Source organism: Cupressus sempervirens, chromosome 5, assembly GCF_028749045.1.
Source record: "Cupressus sempervirens isolate cs-2001-9-10 chromosome 5, ASM2874904v1, whole genome shotgun sequence".
NCBI classification, from domain to species: Eukaryota; Viridiplantae; Streptophyta; class Pinopsida; order Cupressales; family Cupressaceae; genus Cupressus; species Cupressus sempervirens.
In genome coordinates, this window is record NC_143122.1 from 982600557 (window position 1) to 982623867 (window position 23311).

The 23311-nt window shown below is 36.5% G+C and overlaps 1 protein-coding gene across 4 annotated transcripts in view; it reads left to right on the top strand.

Moving 5' to 3' along the window:
* Positions 1–22224, top strand: part of LOC149559221 (putative E3 ubiquitin-protein ligase XBOS32) — a 147922-nt gene extending 125698 nt beyond the window's left edge. For all 4 annotated transcript variants that reach the window (XM_089833143.1, XM_089833144.1, XM_089833145.1 and 1 more), the window contains one exon: positions 21079–22224. In XM_089833143.1, coding sequence (XP_089689269.1) covers positions 21079–21677 — 599 coding nt within the window. In that variant the 3' untranslated portion in view covers positions 21678–22224. The remainder of the gene's footprint in view (positions 1–21078) is intronic.
* Positions 22225–23311: the final 1087 nt, after the last annotated feature.

The following is a 23311-nucleotide window of genomic DNA, read 5'->3' on the forward strand; positions in this document are numbered from 1 at the left end:
TAGGTGTACCATGTAGCTTTTGGATATTCTCCAAGAAAACTTTTGCCACTATACTTGTTGTAAAAGGATGCGATAATGTAATGAAATGTGCATATTTAGTGAGGCGATCAACTACTACCATGATGACATTATGACCTTTAGATTTGGGAAGCCCTGTGATGAAGTCCATGGATACTTCTTCCCAACGTTGGCTAGGAATAGATAAAGGCTGCAAGAGACCTGGTGTCTTAATTGTTTCCCCCTTATTTCTTTGACAAACCAAACATTCAGGCACAAATTTTTGAACAACACCTTTTACCCCTTCCCAAAAAAAATCTTGCTTGACCCGATGATATGTCTTCAAAAATGCTGAATGATCACCAATTGAGGACTCGTGTAGTTCTTTGAGAATGTTGTGTTTAAGAGTGGAATTCTTGCATAGATACAAGTGCTCTTTATACTAAAGAATATCCCCCTTTAAACAAAACTTATCTGAACTACTAGGGTCACTTTTTATTTGCTGGATGAGATTACTTGTTGCAACATCATTTTGCCACTCTTCTTTGGCTTCTACCACCCAATTTTTTAATAATATTGAAAGGGCACACAATAAGGCTTCATCTTTTTCATCTTTCTTGGAAAGTGCATCAGCCACAATATTTTCCTTCCCTTTCTTGTATACAATTTCAAAGTGATATCCCAACATCTTAGTGACCCATTTTTGTTGCTCTTTTGAAGATAGTCTTTGTTCCAAAAAATATTTTAGGCTATCATGATTTGTCTTAACCTTGAAGTTTCAACCCATTAAATAAGGCCTCCATTTTTTAAATGTATGAAGGATTGTTAGCATTTCCTTCTCATAAATAGGTTTGAGTTGATTTTTACCTTTTAATTGACAACTCTCAAAAGCAATTGGTTGACCTTCTTGCATGAGAACTGCTCCTATCCCATTTTCAGAAGCATCACATTCTACAATGAATTCCTTGGTGAAGTCCGGAGTGGCAAGCATTGGAGTTGTACACATAGCCTTCTTCAATTGCTCAAATGCTACATTAGCAGATTCATTCCAATGAAAAGAATCGTTCTTCAATAGAGTGGTAAGAGGTGTTGCTATATGACCATAATTCTTCAAAAATCTTCTATAGTACCCTGTCAATCCCAGGAAACCCCTTAGCTTCTTAATGGTTTTTGGAATAGGCCATTCCATGATAGCCTTAATTTTGTTAGGGTCTACCTTTACTATTTCATGTGAAACTATGTGTCCCAAATACTCTACCTCCTTAAGACCAAAAGCACACTTGGATGACTTAGCATAGAGTTGATGATCTTCGAGTAATTGTAATGCTTGATCTACATGCTGCAAATGTTCTTTCCAAGTCTTACTATAAATTAATATATCATCAAAAAACATTAACACAAACTTTTTCAAGAACTTCTTAAAAATGGAATTCATCAAACTTTGGAATGTAGATGGTGCATTGGTAAGACCGAATGGCATCACCAAAATTCATAATGACCCTCATGGGTTTGAAATGCTGTCTTGCAAATATCTTCATCCTTAATCCGAATTTGGTGGTAACCCGATCTAAGATCTGACTTGGTAAAATACATAGCTCCATTTAATTCATCTAGAAAATCATCAATGACTGGAATAGGAAACTTATTTTTAATGGTGTACTCCAAGTTTCATCCTTCTTACGCACCATCACAACAAGTGAGGAGTAAGCACTATAATCTGGACACATGTGCCAAGTTTCATCCTTCTTATGCACCATCACAACAAGTAAGGAGTAAGCACTTTGGCTATGCTTGATAATTCTTGCCTCTAGCATTTCCTCAACAATTTTTTCTATCTCACTTTTTTGTATATGTGGGTACCTATAAGGCTTGATGTTTGGTGGCTGGCTCCTTGGAACTAGTTGTATGCCATGGTCATGATCCCTCTTAGGAGGAAGTCCTTTAGGCATATCTCCAAGAATCACTAAGTAACGATCAATTATTTCTTGTAAATCTGGATGAGTAAGAGCTTTAGATTGAGAGACTTTTAATGAACATAGCTGGGCCACAAATCCATCCACTCCTTTCTTAAGAAACTTTTTCATTTGATGAGAGCTTACCATCTGTGGGGATTTTTCCTTCAATCCCCTTAGCTCCACTATCTTTCCTTTTGATTGAAATCACATGAATAGTTCTTGGAAGTTCATCTCAATTGTTCCCAATGTAGTAAACCATTGTACTCCCAAAACAGTATCCGCTGCACCCATGGATATCGCATACATTGGGGTATCAAGTTGATAATCTCCCATGGATAATTTGATGCTATGACACTTCCCTAAACAACTAATTGTGCCCCCATTTGCAATCAAAACCTGAAACTCTGGGGCTGGATATATAAAACAATTTAGAAGAGTTGCCAAATTTTTGTTGATGAAATTATGAGTACTACCTGAGTCGATCAACACTGTTACTTTCTGCTTCTTTAAGAAACCCACTACCTTGAGAGTTTGTGGTGTACTAAAACCTGAAAGTGCATGACAAGAAATGATTGGTTGAGAATCATGTGATTCCTTACCTGACTCCCTATCCACCTCAGATATGGGCTCATCCTCTTCTTTCTCACTTGGACCTTCAATATAGAACAATTCTTTTCACTACATTTATGTCCTTGACAATATTTGCTATCACAATTGAAACACAACCCTTTTTCTCTTTTCTTCTCGATTTGTTGTGGAGTCAACGTAGTAGGTTGAGGAAGAGAAGGTGTTGAATATCTTTTTTCTCTTGTCACATTAGCCCCTTGCTTTCTAGGAATAAAGAACTTCTCCTTTACCCTGCGTGCCAATATAAAAGACCGATTTATTGAGCTGGGACAAAATATGTGTACCTCATGTTGAATGTGATCCTTAAGACCACCCAAAAATAAATCATTCAAGTTCTCCTTTGTAATTGTATCCACTCTTAAGGATAGATTTTGGAATTTTTGAATATAGTCCTTAACTGATCCTATTTGTTGAAGCTTAGCAAGTTGGCTAAAGAAGTTTTTTGTCACACTATTGTTATATTGTGCTTGGAGTTATTTTGTAAAAATTGCCCATGATACAGTGAGACCTTTTTTCCCTCTATGAGTACAAATCCAACGATATGAAATGAATTGCTCTGGTTCTAGATATAAGGAAGCCATCGTGACCTTTTGTCCATATGGGATTTGATGTACTTCAAAAAATTCTCTATTTGATTTATCCATGTTAGAGGATCCTTACCATCAAATTTGTGCATATCCACCTTTGGGAAAAAATTCCTAGAGCCCGTAGGATTAATAAAATTTGTGTCATAATTAGTCGACTTGAAGGTTTCACCTTGATTGCTTGAGAGCTCCTTCCTTGTTTCATTCATATAGGTGCTTAACATGCTTCGTGTATTTGATATATCTCCTCATAGGTCACACATATCCCTCTTAACCTCTTCCTTGAACTTACTAAGTTCCTCATTGAGATTACTATCCTCTGTTGCTTCCCAATCTTGATCAGAGGATTTCGCCGGTGTGGTAGCTGTAATGTCCCCTTTTTCGTGACCAATGGAGTTCAAAGGAATTAGCCTATTCCTGATCCTTGTAGGCTAATGGGACTTGATAAGAGGATCGTGAGGCAGTTACCTAGTTTCTTGGTTGGCTCATTTCATGGTCATATGAAGGTTTTCCTATTATCACCATGGATGTTTCTAATTTTGGAAACCTTATTTTATGTTATAGTGTTATATTGCACTTTAGGAGTTGGGTTATATTTTATAATTATAAAGTGCAATTGCAATATTAAAATAATAAAATAATATTATAATATTCCTTCTAGAAGGTGACTTGAGAAAGCTCTAGAAGGAGGCCGACCTATTGAAGAAAAAGAATAAATAGGCATTGAGGGCTCATTGTCTATTAGGTAGATTTGTTGTTGTTGATGTTGATGTTTGATGGTTGTGGAGCCTAGGGTTTTTACAGTTGTCTTTGGCCATTGAGAACGAAAACTCTCAATTAGTACGCAATTTTGAGGGTGTGAAATATCACTTGAATTATTGCAGCTGGGAGAAAGTTACTTTAGACTTTCTATTTGAGCTTCATTGGTTAAAACTTAGTGGCCTTTGACCAAGTTTTTGTATGGTTTGATTTGGAGCATTGCTGGAGACAATTTGTAATCGAAATCTTCATTCTTGGAGGTCGATTTGCATTGTGCATACTTAGATTCAGATTTCAGTCCATCCAGATTCTCATGGCAGTGTATTGAGTCCAACGATTTTATTCATTGAAGCCCTTATGTGCATCTATTCTCTTCTTTCATTGGGGCGCACCATTTGTGGAAGCCTTGTGTTGGTTTGTGGTAATTGGAAAGTGCATTTGGAGGCATTTCGGTGCCCTTGTTATCAGATTACAGTCACAGTTGCTGCAGACAAGGATACCACGTTTTTGTTCATAGAGGTTCCTAGAGCCATCAACTTCATGCTCTAAAGGTGGCACTTGGTTCACAAATATTTTCATAGTTGCATATCACTATAGAGTGCTGTTGTAGATGTCATTCCATATCAGACCCATCATTCATGAATAGATACATCATTCATTGTTGTATTTCTGACTGTCTTAATCAGCAATCCATGGCTTTAGTTGTATTTAATCATGCATGTGATTAGCGTACTATTGTAGGGGAGTATTGAAGTCAGATTTTAGTATTGCATTTAGTTTTCATTGGCAGCTGTAGGTGCATATTACTTTACCAACAATCATCATATTTTGATATCTTTGTAAATGCCAAGAGTCTTGGCTAACTTAGTATGAACATTGTATTGGATACTACTTCTCAATCAAGGAGATACAATTGTTGGTCACTAATAGTTGTCTTTGAGCCATATTATAAGTGCAATATTAAAATAATAAAATAATATTATAATATTCCTTCTAGAAGGTGACTTGAGAAAGTTCTAGGAGGTCGACCTATTGAGGAAAAAAAATAAATAGGCATTGAGGGCTCATTGTCTATCATCAAAATTTGTTGTTATTGATGTTGATGTTTGATGGTTGTGGAGGCTAGTTACAGTTGTCTTTTTCCATTGAGAATGAAAACTCTCAATTGGTGAGCAATTTTGAGGGCGTGAAATATCACTTGAATTATTGCAAAGTTGAGGAAGTTGCTTCAGACTTTCTACTTGTATTTTAAAGCAAATTTTATGGCCTTTGGCCAAATTTTTGGTGGTATCAATTTGAAGAGATAAATTGGTGCATTGCATGGAGTTATTTTGGTGTATTGAGACTTCATCAAAATTGTTATTCAAGGTTCAATCTGCATCTTTAGCAGTTCTGGAATAAATTAGTCATATATATCAGCTTGAGGGAGCCACGATTTAGCTTATTGCAGCCATAACATCCATTGATCTTGGTCTTGATTAGTAGTGCTTGACTTCTAAAGAGATGGAGATCATTATTGGAGCTGGAGGAGATCTTTAGAGGCTGATTTATATTTATTTTCTGAGGTCTGCTAGAACATGGCTGGGAAGCACAAATAAATTCATTAAAATTCATACACTTGTTTTTGGCTTATGGGTATTGGAGCAATCAATTTTTAGAGGATGGACAATGATGTTTGGTGATTAAAATTAGAGTTTGCAGCTGCTATTATTTTATTTTTGAAGTCTGAAATATCCAGCAGGGGCGGCTAGGGCTGAGACATTTTCCATCACTCATAAGGTGCACTCTCCTTTGTTCTTGTTTGCTACGTCATCCCCAATCCAGGGCAACTTCATTCCAGGTTTCTTTGCGTTGTTTGGAGCTCATTTACATGTCATATTTGTATATGTTTGAAGTCTGATTTTGTACTCAGAAATTAGCAAAGTTAAGAAAAGTTGTAAATTGCCAAGAGTCTTGGCAATGTTTTGCATTTTGGTTTATAAAACAAGTGCTGGAGTTTAGTTTGGATTAATAACATTATTCATAGTCTTCTAGATTCTAGATGGATGCATTCCAAGTGTTTGCATATTATTATTCACACTCAAATTTAGTATGCATACCAACTGTTTTTGAATATACCAGTTGGCTGTAGGTGTTCATTTCTCATGCTTAGATCATATGTATGCATTGGATATTGTCAAATTAAGTTGCACATTCATGCTAGGACATTGTTTAGTCAATTTAGAATCATTTGTAAGCATTCTCATTGATGCTAATTGAAGAAAAGAGTCATTGTAGAAAATTGAAATATTATATCAGTCATATGACCCTTGCATGTGAGTTGTTTGATGAAATTCCTTGAGCCTCCAATCAACATTTTGAGGTCAAATTTGAGCAGGGTCATTACAACAGCATTCCTTTTGCCTCTTGTTGAAGGCCCCATCATGATGGAAAACAATATTTTTGAAATAAATCACACAAATGAAATGTAAATTCTCTGATTTATTTATTTATTTTTTACTGTAACTTACTAGGGACAAGATACCCTTACTCAGAAAAAAATCTCAAAAAGAATAGCAAATTTGCTGCCTTGAGAGAAAATTTTCCTAATTTTGCAATATCTTGCTATTTTTTTAATCAATTTCCCCAAGCGTTGAAATTTAAGTTCCTCTACTATGTATTCAAAAACCCAATACAAGTTATACTCCAATTCGATAGGATGTGAGAGATATGAAAATCTCAATAAATTGTGTAGAAATAGTAATTCTGCAATAATTTTCTCAAATTTTCTCCAATTCCTCTAAATTTTGGACTATAGCTTCTTTAATATGGTCTTCAAAAACCCTTTAAAAATCTTTGAAAAATTCGCTAAGATCTGAAAGTTATGCTCTTCCCAAAATTGCCTCAATGTTGAGAAAAAAATCTTGCCTCTATGGTGCCAAGATCATGCTTTGATACCACTTGTAATGAAATAATTTGCACAATAAAAGAAATAATATGAAATATTATATAAATACTTGATAATAACTGAGAGTAATAGGCCACTTCGAGGGGCAACCTCCAAATATATTCAATGAGAACACACTTCACAATATGATGTTGAAATAAGACTCACAACCTCCTATATATACCTAATTATGCTTAGGTTGAATACACACAACCCTACATAACACCTAGGCCGAGCTACCTACCTAAATAATAATATAATAATGATAACATGACTTAATTAAGGATCAAGATAGCCACGAGTTAACTATTCATAACCCTATATACACCAATATTAAGGGCATAACATACCCCCTCTCTTGAAAGAAGCATTGTCCTCAATGTTAACCAAGTGTTGATTCTTTTGAATGAACTCCTCATCCTCCCATGTGGCCTCTTCAACTAGTAAGTTCTTCTATTGGATGAGATACTGAGTCAAGGTTTTGTTCCTCAGCTTCTTTGTACGTGTTTGAAGAATGCACTTTGGTTCCAAAATTATTCTTCCTTCTTCATCAAATTCTGGTAGTGCTGTTTGAGTAGGAATATTCTGCTCAATTACCTTCTTCAAACAACAAACATGAAAAATTGGATGTATCTTTGTTGTTGGTGGCAACTCAAGCTTGCAGGCAACACTACCAATATTTTGCATGTTATCATAATATAATAATGATAACATGACTTAATTAAGGATCAAGATAGCCACAAGTTGACTATTCATAACCCTATATACACCAATATTAGGGGTGTAGCAACCACAATCGCTCCCAATCAAAGCTTCGGCTCCGATTGCTTCTTAACTCACAACGCTCTATTATTGAACACACAATAATAATACGAATCAAAGACAATAGGAACAAATTACTGTCAAAATTTCTAATATCACAATTGTTTTTAGTCAAAGCTTCGAATCCAATTGCTTCTTTTATTCATTTTTCTCCCAAATTCACACTACACAATCAAAGTTATGCTTGCACAAGTTTGGCAGAGCTTTCTTGCATACAACAAAAGATGATTTTTACAATGAGGGGGCACTCCTTTATATAGGCAAAGGAGTTGATAAAAAGGAGGAAATAGTGGGAGCAACTCAACCAACTTTGATCTGGTCTAACTAATAAGAGAAATTATTGGATTACATGTCATTACACACATAAATCGTAAACATGTAATTACACATTTTCATGTGATACATCCTCTCCAACTACAGATATGAAAGAAGAAGAAAGAGTTGAGGCTATTGATTCTAAATGAATGAATCCTGTGGATTGATGGAAAAGGCCTTGTACTTGATGATGATCAAGGGATCGGGAATTCTTGTATTCTAGGCCACTGCATTCACCATGATGAGTTTCAAGTTGTGATTTGAAAACTCGACATGATCAAGCTTTTCTTCATTCCAAGTTGTGAATTATCTTGTTAGTTTTGCACATTTTGGATTTTCTAGCACTTTGAAGACCTTCTCAATGATGTTCGAAGGTAAACTAGAAACAACTTTCCGACAAGCATCTGCAATATTTTTTTTGAAACAAAGTGCTTGGCACATTCCCATACAAACTTAGGTTCTCAGACAATTATTAGAAAAATGGAGACCAAATGAATTACCGCTTCTTTGATTCGAAACACGCCTTCTTTACTGGATGTCTTCATTATTTATAGAAATTCTGACATATCTTGACTTGCTACAACATGAAAGTTTGAATGGGATTGAATCCATCATTGGAAGATATGGATTTTGACTCCATGAGAATATTGGCAAAATGGATCTCTGGGGAATAGTATATTCAGAGTATTGATTAGATACTCATGGAACATATGCAACAAATTGAATGTGCTATAGAAAGTACATGCGGAGGGCTAAAATGGGATTTAGGAGGATGGATTGCATATAGGCAATGATGGGCTTTCGTAGGTATGGTCAAGAATGCAAGTTGGGATGCATATGAATGCGAGCAAATGATAACTTTTGACTTTAAAAGTGTGACCTTTAGTCGAAAACGAGTTCTCTGGATGTCATTACATGTAAAGTGGATTACATATAAAACCAACATGCATTTAGGTTTGGAAGATGAAAATGTGTGTAAATGGGAATGAAGGATGAGATTGCATTTAAATGTTGATGGAAGGCGAGTTTACATATAATTGCATGTAGAGAATGAGATGCAATGTGTTATGACATGAAAAGTGGAATTACATGTAATTGCTCATAAAATGTAATTAAATATGAAAGGAATAGATGCAATGTGCTTTGGCATGTGATGGTGAAGATGGAATGAAAAGATGCATTTGCATGCATACATCAAAGATGGAGTGAAGTGAAACGTGCTCAAGTTCTTGGGAAATAACTTGCAACTTCTTCCAAAAGAAGTAAAACAAGAAATCAAGTAAGCAAATAACAAAAATAAGCACAAAAGAAACACGTACCTTCAAACATGTTAACAAGTAAGATACCTCAACATGCAAACTCGAATTTGGAATTTGGGAAAAAACCAAAAGTGTGAAAACATCAAGCATCTATATCAACACATGTGTAACATCAAGCTAAAACATGCATCAAATTAGCAAGATAATCATGAATTAATTAGTAAAATTGAAAATGTCCACTTGAAGATTTTTGATTAATATGCCAAGTATGAAGGGAATGAAGTTCCAACTTTGACAAATTCTCAAAAAAACTTGGACCTCTTCAACCTTGCAATGATGAATTCAAAATGAGCATCCAATGAGGTGTTTTTGGATAAGAATGCCCAAAACATGCCCTAAAATCCCTCAAAACTCCAACGTTTTTAATAAATACAAGCTTATGGGATGTTTTTGGATAAAAACGTGTTTTCAATCTGCCATTATATGATTCGATTTTGGCATTGAATTACAAAAATGTGACTTCCAATAGCTATGGAATGCATTAATACCACAAAACACCTCTCCTATATGTAAAAATGTGATCCAAATATGGCCAAATTTGGGCCTTTTTTTTTTCAAAATGTGCCCTAAAATGGAATGAAAAATGACACTTTTTGCATGGAGATTCAACGTTTAATGCATGGAAATGCATTCAAATTCAAAAACGACCTTAGGTAGAACATTTGTTTGGCTTGGAATGAAGAAATTTGGAGATTTCAAGCAAAATTGTGTTCTTGGAGGGCAAGTGCATGAAAATTTCTCTTCAATCTTCAAAAACGGGTTTCTTGGAGACAAATGCATGCATTTGAAGACAAATCACACCTTTTAGGTGCCATTGCATGTTTTAAAAAAACTCAAAAATGATTTCCTTATAAAAAACACACCTTTTGGGTACTATTGCATGTTAGCAATGGAAGCCACAAGCAAAAATGTACCTTTTAGGTGCATATGCATGCTTTTTAAAAATACATATAATTACATGTTTTAAGTGTTTTTAGATGGCATTTTCAATCAAAATCACACCTTTTGGGTGCAATTACATGTTTTGATGAAAATGTGCTTGTAGACATGTTATGCACAACTTAAGTGATGAATTAACCACATGTCAATTTAATTTTTGAATAAATATTACTCAAATGGGTCATAAATAATATTTACACTATATAGTTAATATATAATGTTCAAATATTATTTTAAAAGTAATATTTACTAAGATGTTTTGAATTTAAAATAAAAAATTTAATTAAACTATATAGTTAATATAGTCACTTAAGTGAAAAATTAAAAAGCAACTCAAATTTAAAAGATAAAATAAAGTGTTCTATAGTTACTTTAAGTGAAAAATTGAAATGATAAAATAACTTAAAAACATAACATAAAGTGAATTTATGTTATATTTTTCAAAAAGTGAATATCAACTTCAAAATATAATGTGATATTTTAAATCGTGTAGTTGCACCTAAAAGGTCCACTTTTTGAGCACTAAAATGGTCATATCTTTTGGTCGCCAACTCCTATTAAGCCTCGAGTTAGATCGAATCGAAGGGAAAACTGAAAGCAATGACTTGAGCTAAACCAAAGGACCAAAAAGCAACACACACTCAAAAATGAGAAAAAAAAACGTTGAAGGCTTCAAAAATCAAGCACAGACTTAACAAACAAAAAACTAGAAAGACTTGACCAAAGCCTTTAGTAAAAAGATTCATTATATCAATTAGAAATGATTGATTGATCAAGACTAACCAATTAAATAATGAAACTAAGTTGAAAAACGAAAAGTTTTTGTATTGTTACCTACATTTTGTGGTGATAAAATGCAGGACAACAAACAAAATAACTACTTGACAATGTAGGGACGACATCCTAGATGTTAATTCGTGGCAAAAGATAATTCAAAAGATTTAGCAAAGTATCAAGCAACAAGGCCGACAGGATGAAAGAATTCGGTATAAAGGAAGAACACTTTTGTTTAGCGAATGTAGCTCCCCCATTGATCTCCGCTAGCCCTACTATTCTATGGTGAACCTACCTTCTTTCCGACTAGTTTCCTTCTTTCCTTCCAGGATAAAGTTAGTTAAGCTCGGACCCTACAATAATATAGAAGAGGCAATAATCTTTTTGTCAGGGTAATAATCCTCTTATAATAGTAGGGGGCTAGGGCAATAATCTATTTGTCGGGGCCCCTACCCCTACTATTATAAGCATGTAGGGGGTAAGGGATCTCGAGCAAGGTAGTTAACTCCACCCACACTGAATTAACAGCTACCGATGGGCCCAACTATTTGTTTTAACCCATGTCCAGCAAGGAGGGGTAGGGCCTAAGTTGATGATTGGATATGGTCCCTTTTAGAATAGTAGGGCAGCCGGTTTAGGATGGATAGCTCAAGCTACCTTCCTTCCCTTTGGTTGGAGGAGCCTAGAGGTGGAATTGTATTGTAATGATATAATGTTTGAATGTGCACTTTATATGATCCGAGTAAATGCAAATTTGATGCTAGTACAAAGCATAAGCTTTGTATGATCAGTTTTGAGGAAGGAACCAAAATGCAGATCAGATATTGAAGATATCAACACTGTGTAAAGGTTTTTATATCTATCTCTATTTGATAGCATTCTAAAGTTGTGATTGCATGTTTGAGTAGTGGGCTCATCTTGCATAGTTTTGTATTGTAATACCAATTCCTCATGTGGTTGAGGTTTCTAACAAGGACAGATACACTATATGGATGTAATAGACTCTTAATAGGGTCAACATTTTTCACAAGATACTTTTGATTAGTGGATCATTTTGTGGGTACCATCCCCACCAGGGTTTTTCCATAGCCAGGTTTTCCTTAGTTAACAAAAATTGGTGTTATGAGTTGCATTGTCTTATGGTTATGTTTACTTTTCAGTTTGATCATATATGCAAGTTTAAAGATTGTTAATAATATCCATAGTCTCTATTTAGAGGGAGTATGACTATCCATCACAATCAACCTTGGATGAGGAGGTGAGAAATTTGATATCTGTCTTAGAGAAAGCCACATTATCATGAAGGCTTGTTAATGAGTTCTTCTCCGCGATGAAAAAGTTCAAGGTGCAATCCCTTGTTAATGAGTTCTCTATGAGGAAGAAATTCGAGGTGTAATCCCTTGTTAATGAGTTGTTCTCTGCGAGGGAGAAGTTCGAGGTGCAATCCCTTGTTAATGAGTTCTTCTCCATGAGGGAGAAGTTCAAGGCGCACTCCCTTGTTAATGCGTTCTTATCTGTGAGAAGTTTGAGGTGAAAGCCCTTGTTCCACCATCCGGGAGTAGCCATGGTGGATCCACCCTCTGGGAGTAGCCATGGTGGAAGTCATGTGTCGGACTCCATTGTAATAACCCCAATAGGTTATAACTTCTTCAAACACCAAAAAATTTTATACTTCAGTTGTTTGACATTTCGTCAAACACTTTGCAAGCAAGCTCTGATACCACTGTAATGGCCCTCCTCAAATCTGCTTTAAAAAATGTTGATAAAAGCTCAAGGAATTTCATCAAACAATTCACATGCATGGGACGTATGACTGATATAGTATTTCAGCTTGCTTTAAATGACTTTTTCTTCAATTTGCATCAATGAGAATCTTGTGCTAGAAGACTCAAAATGGACTACACAATGACCTAACATGAATGTGCAACTTATTCTGACAATATTCAATGCATATATGTGACTAAAACTACTTGCAATATGCAGCTAAAGCAACTTGTATTTTTGACAAACACTTGGGATGTAAAATTATAACATTATTTATGCCAAAACGAGAACCTACAGCCAATTGACATTTTGTCAAACAATTGGCATGCAAACTAATAAGCTGATCATGAATGAAATGAACACCTACAGCCAACTGGCATTTCTACAAACAGTTGGTATGCAAACTAATTAGCTGATAAATAATAATAGTGAATTGCTCAAATGACACCAGCAACTATTATCTTCTTAATGTGCAATGAAATTTCTAATACAATGCTCATGAAATATGGCCAAGACTTTCGGCATTTACATGGATTACAAAATGATAATGCTGGTATAATGCACACTTACAGCTGAAACTTATAACACCCTAAAAAAACAATACTAATAAAGGAACCTGGTTGTAGATGGCTGTAATAATTTTCTTCAATGCTGCCCTTTCTGCTTTGTTTTTCCGATTTGCTTTTTTGAACTACTTTTTCGGACTGCTTTTTCAGCCTGCTTTTTCGGTTCCGCTTTTTCCGCCTGCTTTTTCGGCCTGCTCTTTCGATTCCGCTTTTTCGGACTGCTTTTTCGGTCCCGCTTTTTCGGCTTGCTTTTTCGATTCCGCTTTTTCGGACTGCTTTTTTCGTATCTGCTTTTTCAGACTGTTACTTTGTTGAATCTCAAGACCATATCTTTCAATGGCGTCAAGATTTCCAGCTTGAAGGGATTTCGTCCTTCAAACTATTGAGACATAATCTCCAAAAAATTTTCCAATTTCTTTGATATTTCCAACCATGCATAAAAGAAGCTCTTCCATTTCTTTTATAGTGTTCTCACAAGAGCTCCATCCTTTGTTTTCTCAATGTGGGATAAAACATAACTCCCTTTATGGAATTTATGTCTCCAATGTGTTATAAAATAAAGGGGACTTTTAATTTAAATATTTCCCACAAACTATAGTCTATGCATTAATAAAGTTAAATATTTAGATTTAACTTTATAAAATAGCTTTATCAATGCATAACAAATCTTGTCAATGATAAACAAGTCTTCTTGTTGATTTTAAACAATTACCATCGACATACCGTTGCCACTGGATGTCCACCCATGCGCAAGATGACTTACTATAAATAGTAAGTATGCTCAAAGTTGCCTCAAAACCCCTCAGAAAGACCTGCAACTGAAACTATCTAGGCCAAATGGCCTCTAGGCCCCTTTAATGTCCTAGTTAACCTACGGGACCGTGGGGAAATAGGCTAACGACAACATCATGCTATGAATGCTAAAAAGGGGACATTGCAGTCCGCCCTTCCCAAAATTGCTTGTCCCCAAGCAATGGCCGAACAACAACCCAATCAATCCACCTGGATCCCAAATGTAGTCATGAACTATACTGCTGTCAGTCAACATAGGCTCCTGCAACAACCTCTGAAAATTAACCAAGAGGAATCCATAATCAAATTGGCGAATACAACTCACCCAAACTCCAAAGTCAGGAACCCATGAGAAACAAGCTCTCGAAATATCAGAACCCAAGTAGAGTACATAATCCAAACTGCCAACACAGTAAATACCATCAACGCATCCCACTGGTCTATCTGGAATGTACAATCCAACTTTGCAACAATGGTGACCACTTGCACATGAAACTGCACCAAATACAAAGAATCCACACACTGTACATCTACTGCAGTTAACACAACTCTGTAGATTACGGGCCACTATCTCATAACCATAACTCCCATGCACCGCTGATGGTGAAAAGACATCACAAGATAAACAGCAAGAAATGGAACCCAAACCAAATCTACCTGCCACCAACTCCTCAACACAAGCATCAAATGCTAACTGATGTATATACACTGCAGTATAATGCTGATAAAAAGAACCAACCCCAGTCAACAACTCACCATGAACAAGTGATACAACCCACTGTGACTGATCACCAGCTAAGTCAGGAGATGTCATAGCCAAAGGAGTAGAATCAATAACAACAACCACTGAAGCATCACTCCCAAACTCCTGCTCTAAGTCATGTATTATCAAGCTATCAACCGCAGAACCTATTGCCATGTCATGCCCATCACAACTCTCATCCTGTGGCGTCAAACCATCCCATAACTGATGACAAGCACTAGGAATCAAAGTATATCTCCATATCATCATCTCATCAACATGGTCATCAAAGGTAAATTGATGAGCATACCTCATAGTGTAATGCCGATAGAATGCGCCAATCTTAGTCAGTGGCTCAGACTGCAACCCAGATGAAACTAACTGCAATCGATCACTAACCAAGCTGGAACTAACTACTACCTCCGAAGACATCGCCAAGGGAGTAGTATCACTAGCAGGAACCATGCCAACTGCCGGTTCACCAACATCACACATGATCTTTGATACAACATCTCTAGTCTCTGAGCCATCATTACTAGAGGCCACCACCATGTCAGGCATACCACAACAATCTGCTATAGCACCCAACTCAACTGAACCTGACTCTAGTAGGAATGGAATCGATATGCCAATGTTAGTATCAAGGGTGGATGCATCCCCATCTCCACTGTCTTTGACAATCTCGACCATGGACATCCTCGGATCACTAGACACCACAGCTTGTGACTGTACAGAATCTGGTAAAGACTGCATCGTTCTAACTCCATGGTCACCTTAGCCAAATGAAACTGTGACTCCTCGAAAGCCAATTGTGTACTCTCAAGAATCTCAGAAGTCACCTCGAGCTGCTGAGTAAGCTCACTCACCTCATCTTCCTTGGCCAATAATGCATCGTATGCTGTACTCCCCCACTCCATAAGATAATCTCTGTCGGCTACCAACTGCATATAATCCTGTCTCAGAATCCGAATAGCCTCCCATAAAGAGTGGATCTCTATCAAGGAAAGATAACTACCTCCCTGCTCATCACTAGTAGGACAACCCCATCCATAAACTGCTAACAACTGACGAGCAGCGTCGAAATGCTGGCAAGCGATAGAAATGTCTCGCTCACTAACTCTCAACTGACTAGACACATGATGGCACTGGCCAGACTGTTTCCTACAAACCTCCTCTGACGCACTATCTAAAGGAGCATCCTCAAAGTTACTGGTCTCTAGACTATTACCATCCATATCCTGCGAATCAACTCCAAAGCTCATATCAAGATACGTAGTATCAAAAACTGTAGCATCGCTGTCCAACCCCTTCGTACCATAAGAAACTGTTGAGGAAACTAAGTCCTCAAAACTATCCACAACATCCCCATGGGTGTCGTCTGTAATAATTAGATCCTGGGACTCTCCTGTAAACTCTGTCATTTTTGAGAAATCATCAACATGTGACCTGACTGTAAAAGAAAACTAAGTCCCTGCTATAAGCGCTAACTCCCGAACTGAGCTCACCTCAAGACAAAGTTTGTCCACATGTCTCTCAGAATCCTGGAGAGCCAACTGAATACACACCAAGGAATTCCGAGTATCCTCTAGCTCATGAGAAAGCTGGTCAACCTCCTCCTCCTTCTTCTTCAATGCATCTAAATAGATCCCTGCAAGATTAAGGAGATGATCGCGATTTGAAAGTCAGTGTATGTAACTTACTTTCATTGCCTCCATGCCTTCCTTGATCTGCTGTAAGTCGTCACAAGAACCTGTTGTGACTCCTTTCTGTCTCTCCTGCAGTTGAATCATCCAAATGTGATTCTCAATCAATCCATACATCCTGTCATGATGAGATAAAGCCACGACAATATCCTTGTCCCTTGTCTTCAGCTGGCTTGCCAAACCAAGTGAAGAGCTACTAGCCTCTATCTCATGTGAAGAAGCATCCAATTGTGCTTGATACTCATTTTCTGCAAAGTCTTGAATGCTCACTTTCTGATCAACTGTACTATCCTCAAACATGACAGTATCCTCAACTGGTGTAACTTCATCCAGCCCAACTATACTGGAATCACTATTTGTGTCAATCATGCAATCCGGTGTGCCTATGATATCACCTTCTGATACAACTGGCTCAACCTGCACAACATCTGAAACCCCTTCTGCCTATGAAGATGATGCAGATAAACCATTACCTGAAGATGTGCTGAAGTCTCCCTGTATCGAATCTGCATGTCTGTTAAACTCCTCATACAAGTTTCTGTCTGTCATAGGAAAGGTATGATCCTTAGGCCTATCAAAGTGTTCAATCAGTCTCTCCGAAAACTCCACATATGAGGTAATGTGTGCATGACTCATAGTGACCATACCATGATGCCACCACTTGTGTGCTAACCCATTCAGATGAATTGCTGCATACTTAATAGTTTCTTTCTCAGGCATAGGGTTCATTTGAAAGTATGTGTCAAGCTTTTGAACCCAAGCTCTTGCTATAGACTTCCCTGAGCCATCATAATATGGTAACTGAAGTTTCCCTACTTTCTTCTGTAACTCATAGCTCTGGTTCCTGTCATGTCCACGTGGCATATGCTTCATCCGCACATCTATATACTCCCTAAAGGTAATTGCAGCAATAAAATTTGGACCTCCGGCTTCCCAATCTCTCCTCAGCTGGTCCTGTATATCAGTGATCTGGGGCTCTGGTACGGGCTGCTCTGGAGCTCTAGGAGGAAATATGGGAATTATGGGCCGCGAACTCACTGTCCTAGTTTGCTGGGGTGCATGACTGAAATTGTTCCCAACTTGTTCGCCTCCATTATGTGCCCCATCCTGATTATTACCATTCTGATTATTTCCTCCACCCACATTAGCATTCAACCCCATTTGACAAGCCATCATCTGCATCATAAGCTCAAATCTCTGACTCTGTTCCTGTGCTCTTTGCTTTGCTGATCGCTGTCCCTGTGCTAAGGTGTCTAATAATTGTAAGAATCTTTCCTTTCCCTGATCTGGACCGGCATTCATTTTGTCAAACATTTTTCTCTTTATTTGGCTATTCCAAATTCCCTATAAGACCTCCACAGGATGGCAGGACTTATAGCTCTGATACCACTGTAATAAGCCCAATAGGTTATAACTTCTTCAAACACCAAAATTTTTTATACTTCAGTTGTTTGACATTTCGTCAAACACTTTGCAAGCAAGCTCTGATACCACTGTAATGGCCCTCCTCAAATCTGCTCTCAAAAATGCTGATAAAAGCTCAAGGAATTTCATCAAACAATTCACATGCATGGGACGTATGACTGATATAGTATTTCAGCTTGCTTTAAATGACTTTTTCTTCAATTTGCATCAATGAGAATCTTGTGCTAGAAGACTCAAAATGGACTACACAATGACCTAACAAGAATGTGCAACTTATTTTGACAATATTCAATGCATATATGTGACTAAAACTACTTGCAATATGCAGCTACAGCAACTTGTATTTTGGACAAACACTTGGGATGTAAAATTATAAAATTATTTATGCCAAAAAGAGAACCTACAGCCAATTGACATTTTGTCAAACAATTGGCATGCAAACTAATAAGCTGATCATGAATGAAATGAACACCTACAGCCAACTGGCATTTCTACAAACAGTTGGTATGCAAACTAACTAGCTGATAAATAATAATAGTGAATTGCTCAAATGACACCAGCAACTATTATCTTCTTAATTTGCAATGAAATTTCTAATACAATGCTCATGAAATATGGCCAAGACTTTCGGCATTTACATGGATTACAAAATGATAATGCTGGTATAATGCACACTTACAGCTGAAACTTATAACACCCTAAAAAAACAATACTAATAAAGGAACCTGGTTGTAGATGGCTGTAATAATTTTCTTCAATGCTGCCCCTTCTGCTTTGTTTTTCCGATTTGCTTTTTTGAACTGCTTTTTCAGACTGCTTTTTTAGACTGCTTTTTCGGTTCCGCTTTTTCCGCTTGCTTTTTCAGCCTGCTTTTTCAATTCCGCTTTTCTGGACTGCTTTTTCGGCTTGCTTTTTCGGTCCCGCTTTTTTGGTCCCGCTTTTTCGGACTGCTTTTTTGGCCTGCTTTTTCGGTTCCGCTTTTTCGGACTGCTTTTTTCGTATCTGCTTTTTCAAACTGCTACCCTGTTGAATCTCAAGACTATATCTTTCAATGGCGTCAAGATTTCCAGCTTGAAGGGATTTCGTCCTTCAAACTATTGAAACATAATTTTCAAAATTTTTTCCAATTTCTTTGATATTTCCAACCATGCATAAAAGAAGCTCTTCCATTTTTTTTATAGTGTTCTCTTGTCTATCCTTTGTTTTCTCAATGTGAGATAAAACATAACTCCCTTTATGTAACTTATGTCTTCAATGTGTTATAAAATAAAAGGGACTTTTAATTTAAATATTTTCCACAAACTATAGTCTATGCATTAATAAAGTTAAATATTTAGATTTAACTTTATAAAATAGCTTTATCAATGCATAACAAATCTTGTCAATGATAAACAAGTCTTCTTGTCGATTTTAAACAATTACCATCGACATACTGCGATGCGCAAGATGACTTACTATAAATAGTAAGTATGCTCAAAGTTACCTCAAAACCCCTCAGAAAGACCTGCAACTGAAACTATCTAGGCCAAATGGCCTCTAAGCCTCTTTAATGTCCTGGTTAGCCTACGGGACCGTGGGGAAATAGGCTAACGACAACATCATGCTATGAATGCTAAAAAGGGGGACATTACATCCATGACTTAATTTTCTGTTTCTTCACCCTCTGGGAATAGCCATAGCAAATGTCATTTTGAGATGACAATATTATATTGAGAAAATCTGTGATGAGATTTTGTTTTTGACATTTTTTCGTTGCAACTTCGTATGTTTGTCATGTTAAGAGATGGCAAGTCTTATGAATAACTTCTCTCTTGCTAAGGAGTATTGCATTTTAGTAGCTGTGATAGACACTGTTCATACCTCTGTTGGTCTCCTATTCTTCTGTTCATTATTTTGTATCCTATAATGGCCTGCATCCTTCTTCTTTTAAGACATTATTGTTTCTGCATACATTCTGTCATTCTCATATGATCTGTGTTCTGTTGTTTTTTTGTTGTTCTTTTACTGGACTGGCATTATGACATTGTGCATGGTCCAGCTGGCATCGCTTCTCATTTGTATTGTATTTCCCTCGGCTGGCTGTTGGGATTTCATTGTCTACCTTCATATTTTCTGAGATTGAATGACTTGGCACCATTTTATCTTGCCCTAGGTTCCAGGAACCTCGGTTATGGAATATTATTGAAGAGTCTTCATTTTGAAGTGTCATAAATGCTTGTAACCACCACCTCTTGGCATTCCGTAGAAGTCTTCTATGTAACAGCACCCTCTCTTAGTTTTAGGCGATGGGATATATAAAAGACCTACAAGACTCATTTGTTTCTCCCAGTTGTTTGAGAAAAGCCATTAAGTATTATTGGTGAGACTTGTAGAGGCTATTATTGCAGAGATCTCTGTATTTGTTCAGTGTTTATTGTTTGGTGTGTTCGATCCATTCATCATCAATATATATATTATCTGCGACTCTTATTTTTCTGTTTCTGATCTATCTGTGATCAAGAGAATAAAGCTTATTGATTGATGAATTATTGTATTCAATCATAAGCAAGTGGTTATTGTGTTTGTTATGAAGGTCTCAATAAAGGATCATTTTTGTGGGCTTGGTTTTTCACCCTCAAGTGGATGGTTTTCCCAGGATAACTTATTGTGTCATCTGGTCTTGTTTGTACTTTTGTTTTTCTTATAATTGCTTTTCATATATTCTGGTTCGAAAACATAACACCCGATGTATCATTCCATACATAATTCCAAATGAGATGAATTTCTACCCTTGGAAACATAGATGGTATCTAGGCAACCCACTGATGGGTAAGGATAGTCCTCTTGCAGGCAATTGCAAGTGAACATTTTTTATCATTGATTTCCCTGGCTTCTGTTGGCCTGTGAACATGCTTTCTGAATAAATTGAGCTATTTCTTGTAGAAGCTTTGTCAACTGTGAAGCATGATTAAATCTATTTTGAAGGCATTTTTTTTTTTGCATTGCATGTAATAGTTATTTCTTTAGATTTTTCCTTGTTTCTAACCAAATAGGTTTTTGACTTGACATTTTTATGATTTTTTCTTACAGGTTGTGGTCATGAACTTTGTACAAGGTGTGCCTTGTACCTTTGTTCCACAAACAATATTGCCACAACAGTATCAGGTCCTCCTGGTTCAATACCTTGCCCAATGTGCCGACATGGTATAGTTTCATTTATCAAGCTTGCTCATACCTCTGCAATCAAGGAATTGGGAAGATCAAACCTGCCACTATCTCTATGTACAGCCTGTTCAACAGAGGTTGCAGAACCCATTTCATTATCGACTGCTCTTTGCAATGTAGATTATCGGAGATGCAGGACATCTCCTGTATCAAATAGTCCAGTTCGTGTGCTCAACTGTCAGAGATTTCCTTTCAATTCAAGTTTTTGTATTAGATATCCTGCAAGTGCTCCTTCAGCAGCACATTGCGCTTCTGAAGTATCTGAAAACCCAGGGGAGGCTTGGCAAATTACCAGGACAACCCCAATGGGCACATCTGAACAATCTACAACTGCAGAAATTGACCCATCTACTTCTAAGTCGCCTTCTGTGCATACCCAGGACTCTGTATCTCATGTTGAAAGCAGGTGGTGGCGTCCAAGTTTGTTTTCATGGAGTCATTATACTCTAGCTTCTCAAAGTTGAACTTATCATGAAAATATATAAGTATTCTTTTTTTACATGGATGCAATGTCCGTCCATCTGATGGTGCAGTTAAAGTTTTCTTCCTTCCCAACTTTGCATCATAATATTTTAACAATTTTTGTTCTCTAAGATGGTTGCTTAAGAGTTGTAGCTTGTAAAAGGTGTATCCGTATTGGTTCTGTAAAGATATAGGGGGATTGCGTTGTATAATATCATCTCTATATTCTGGAGTTGAAAGGTGAAATAAATAGTGATATTAATTGTTAGAAATTTGTATATTGATTCGTGGCTGGACAATAATCCATCGATTTTCATCCGGATGAAACTTATTTTATCATATTTCTTTGATGCTTAGCACTTGGACAAGGATTCTTTGACCAGAAACATTTTGAAGTTGAATTAAACTTCATAACTCGCTGATATACAATTGATCTTCATTAGGCTTCTCTCATATATCCTGGATAATGAAATATCCTGATAAATGCAAGAGACCTTAAATTCTTTGCTAATGAGTTATCTTTGATCTAGGATGAAAGAGTTGGGAAAATTGTGCTGGTACATTGTGATGAGATAAAACTTTGACAGGGAGGTTTGTTCATATCAAGTATGTAACATAAATGTCATAGTTTTGGTCCGTTTTTGGGTTTCACAATATCTGATATTTTGCATTTTCCATATATATCATTTACCTTTTATTCAGCCATGTAAAAAAACTTTGATTACATTTTATCAATTCTGCCTGTACCCGGAGAAAAAAGAAAGAAAGGATTGTATATAGAACTGCTGTATGCATATCTACTTATTTACTTCAAAATTTGCGGGAAACCGGAAATCATACTAATATGCATATTGTTTGGCAGGACAATTCCACTATGTCCAGGATGCTTATGCATCAGAGTTCACTTGATATTAGGGATGTGGGCATGGTGCTTACTACTGTAGTTATTGAAATAAAATCTCTAGAGCTATGCTAATTTATTTCGGATTTCCATCTTTTTATTTAACCAGGCATCTCCTAGCATTCGGGCCACCTTTCCATCACATCGCATTATTTTCATCTTACTATTTCAATGTGTAACCTGCTTCTAATCTGTTATGTGTGCATTCTGGCACGATGAAACTAGATATTTGTAACTTTCTTAGCTAGTCTCTTTATGCAATATTTTTATTTATTCCCATTAATTTCTTGTCTCTCATTTCATGCACAACCTGCTGCTTATAATTGGTTGGTTCTGTTTATCCGCATACCAATATTTGCACAAATTCACTATACAGAGAATTAGCTAAATTTCCGAGAAATTGAGAAGCTTCTCTTACTATGGATTCTGCCGAAACTTCTGTAGTACAAATCATATTATAGTTACTCTATTACCTTCTGTCAAAATCATCCCTCGTCAAATAATAATATCAGAATTTCACTATTTATTTTTAATATAATTTGTCTTTAGATTCAATTGTGTATGTTTTCTAGCATCAGTATTTTGGATCACACTCTTTGATTCATCATCAGAATGAGAGAGAAAGATAGTAAAGAAAGCAAGATATGCAGAAAGAGAAATCAAAAGACAAGGAGAGAAAGAACAATCACATATGATAAGACAGAAGAAAAAAATAAATTAAAGAAAGAAATAAAA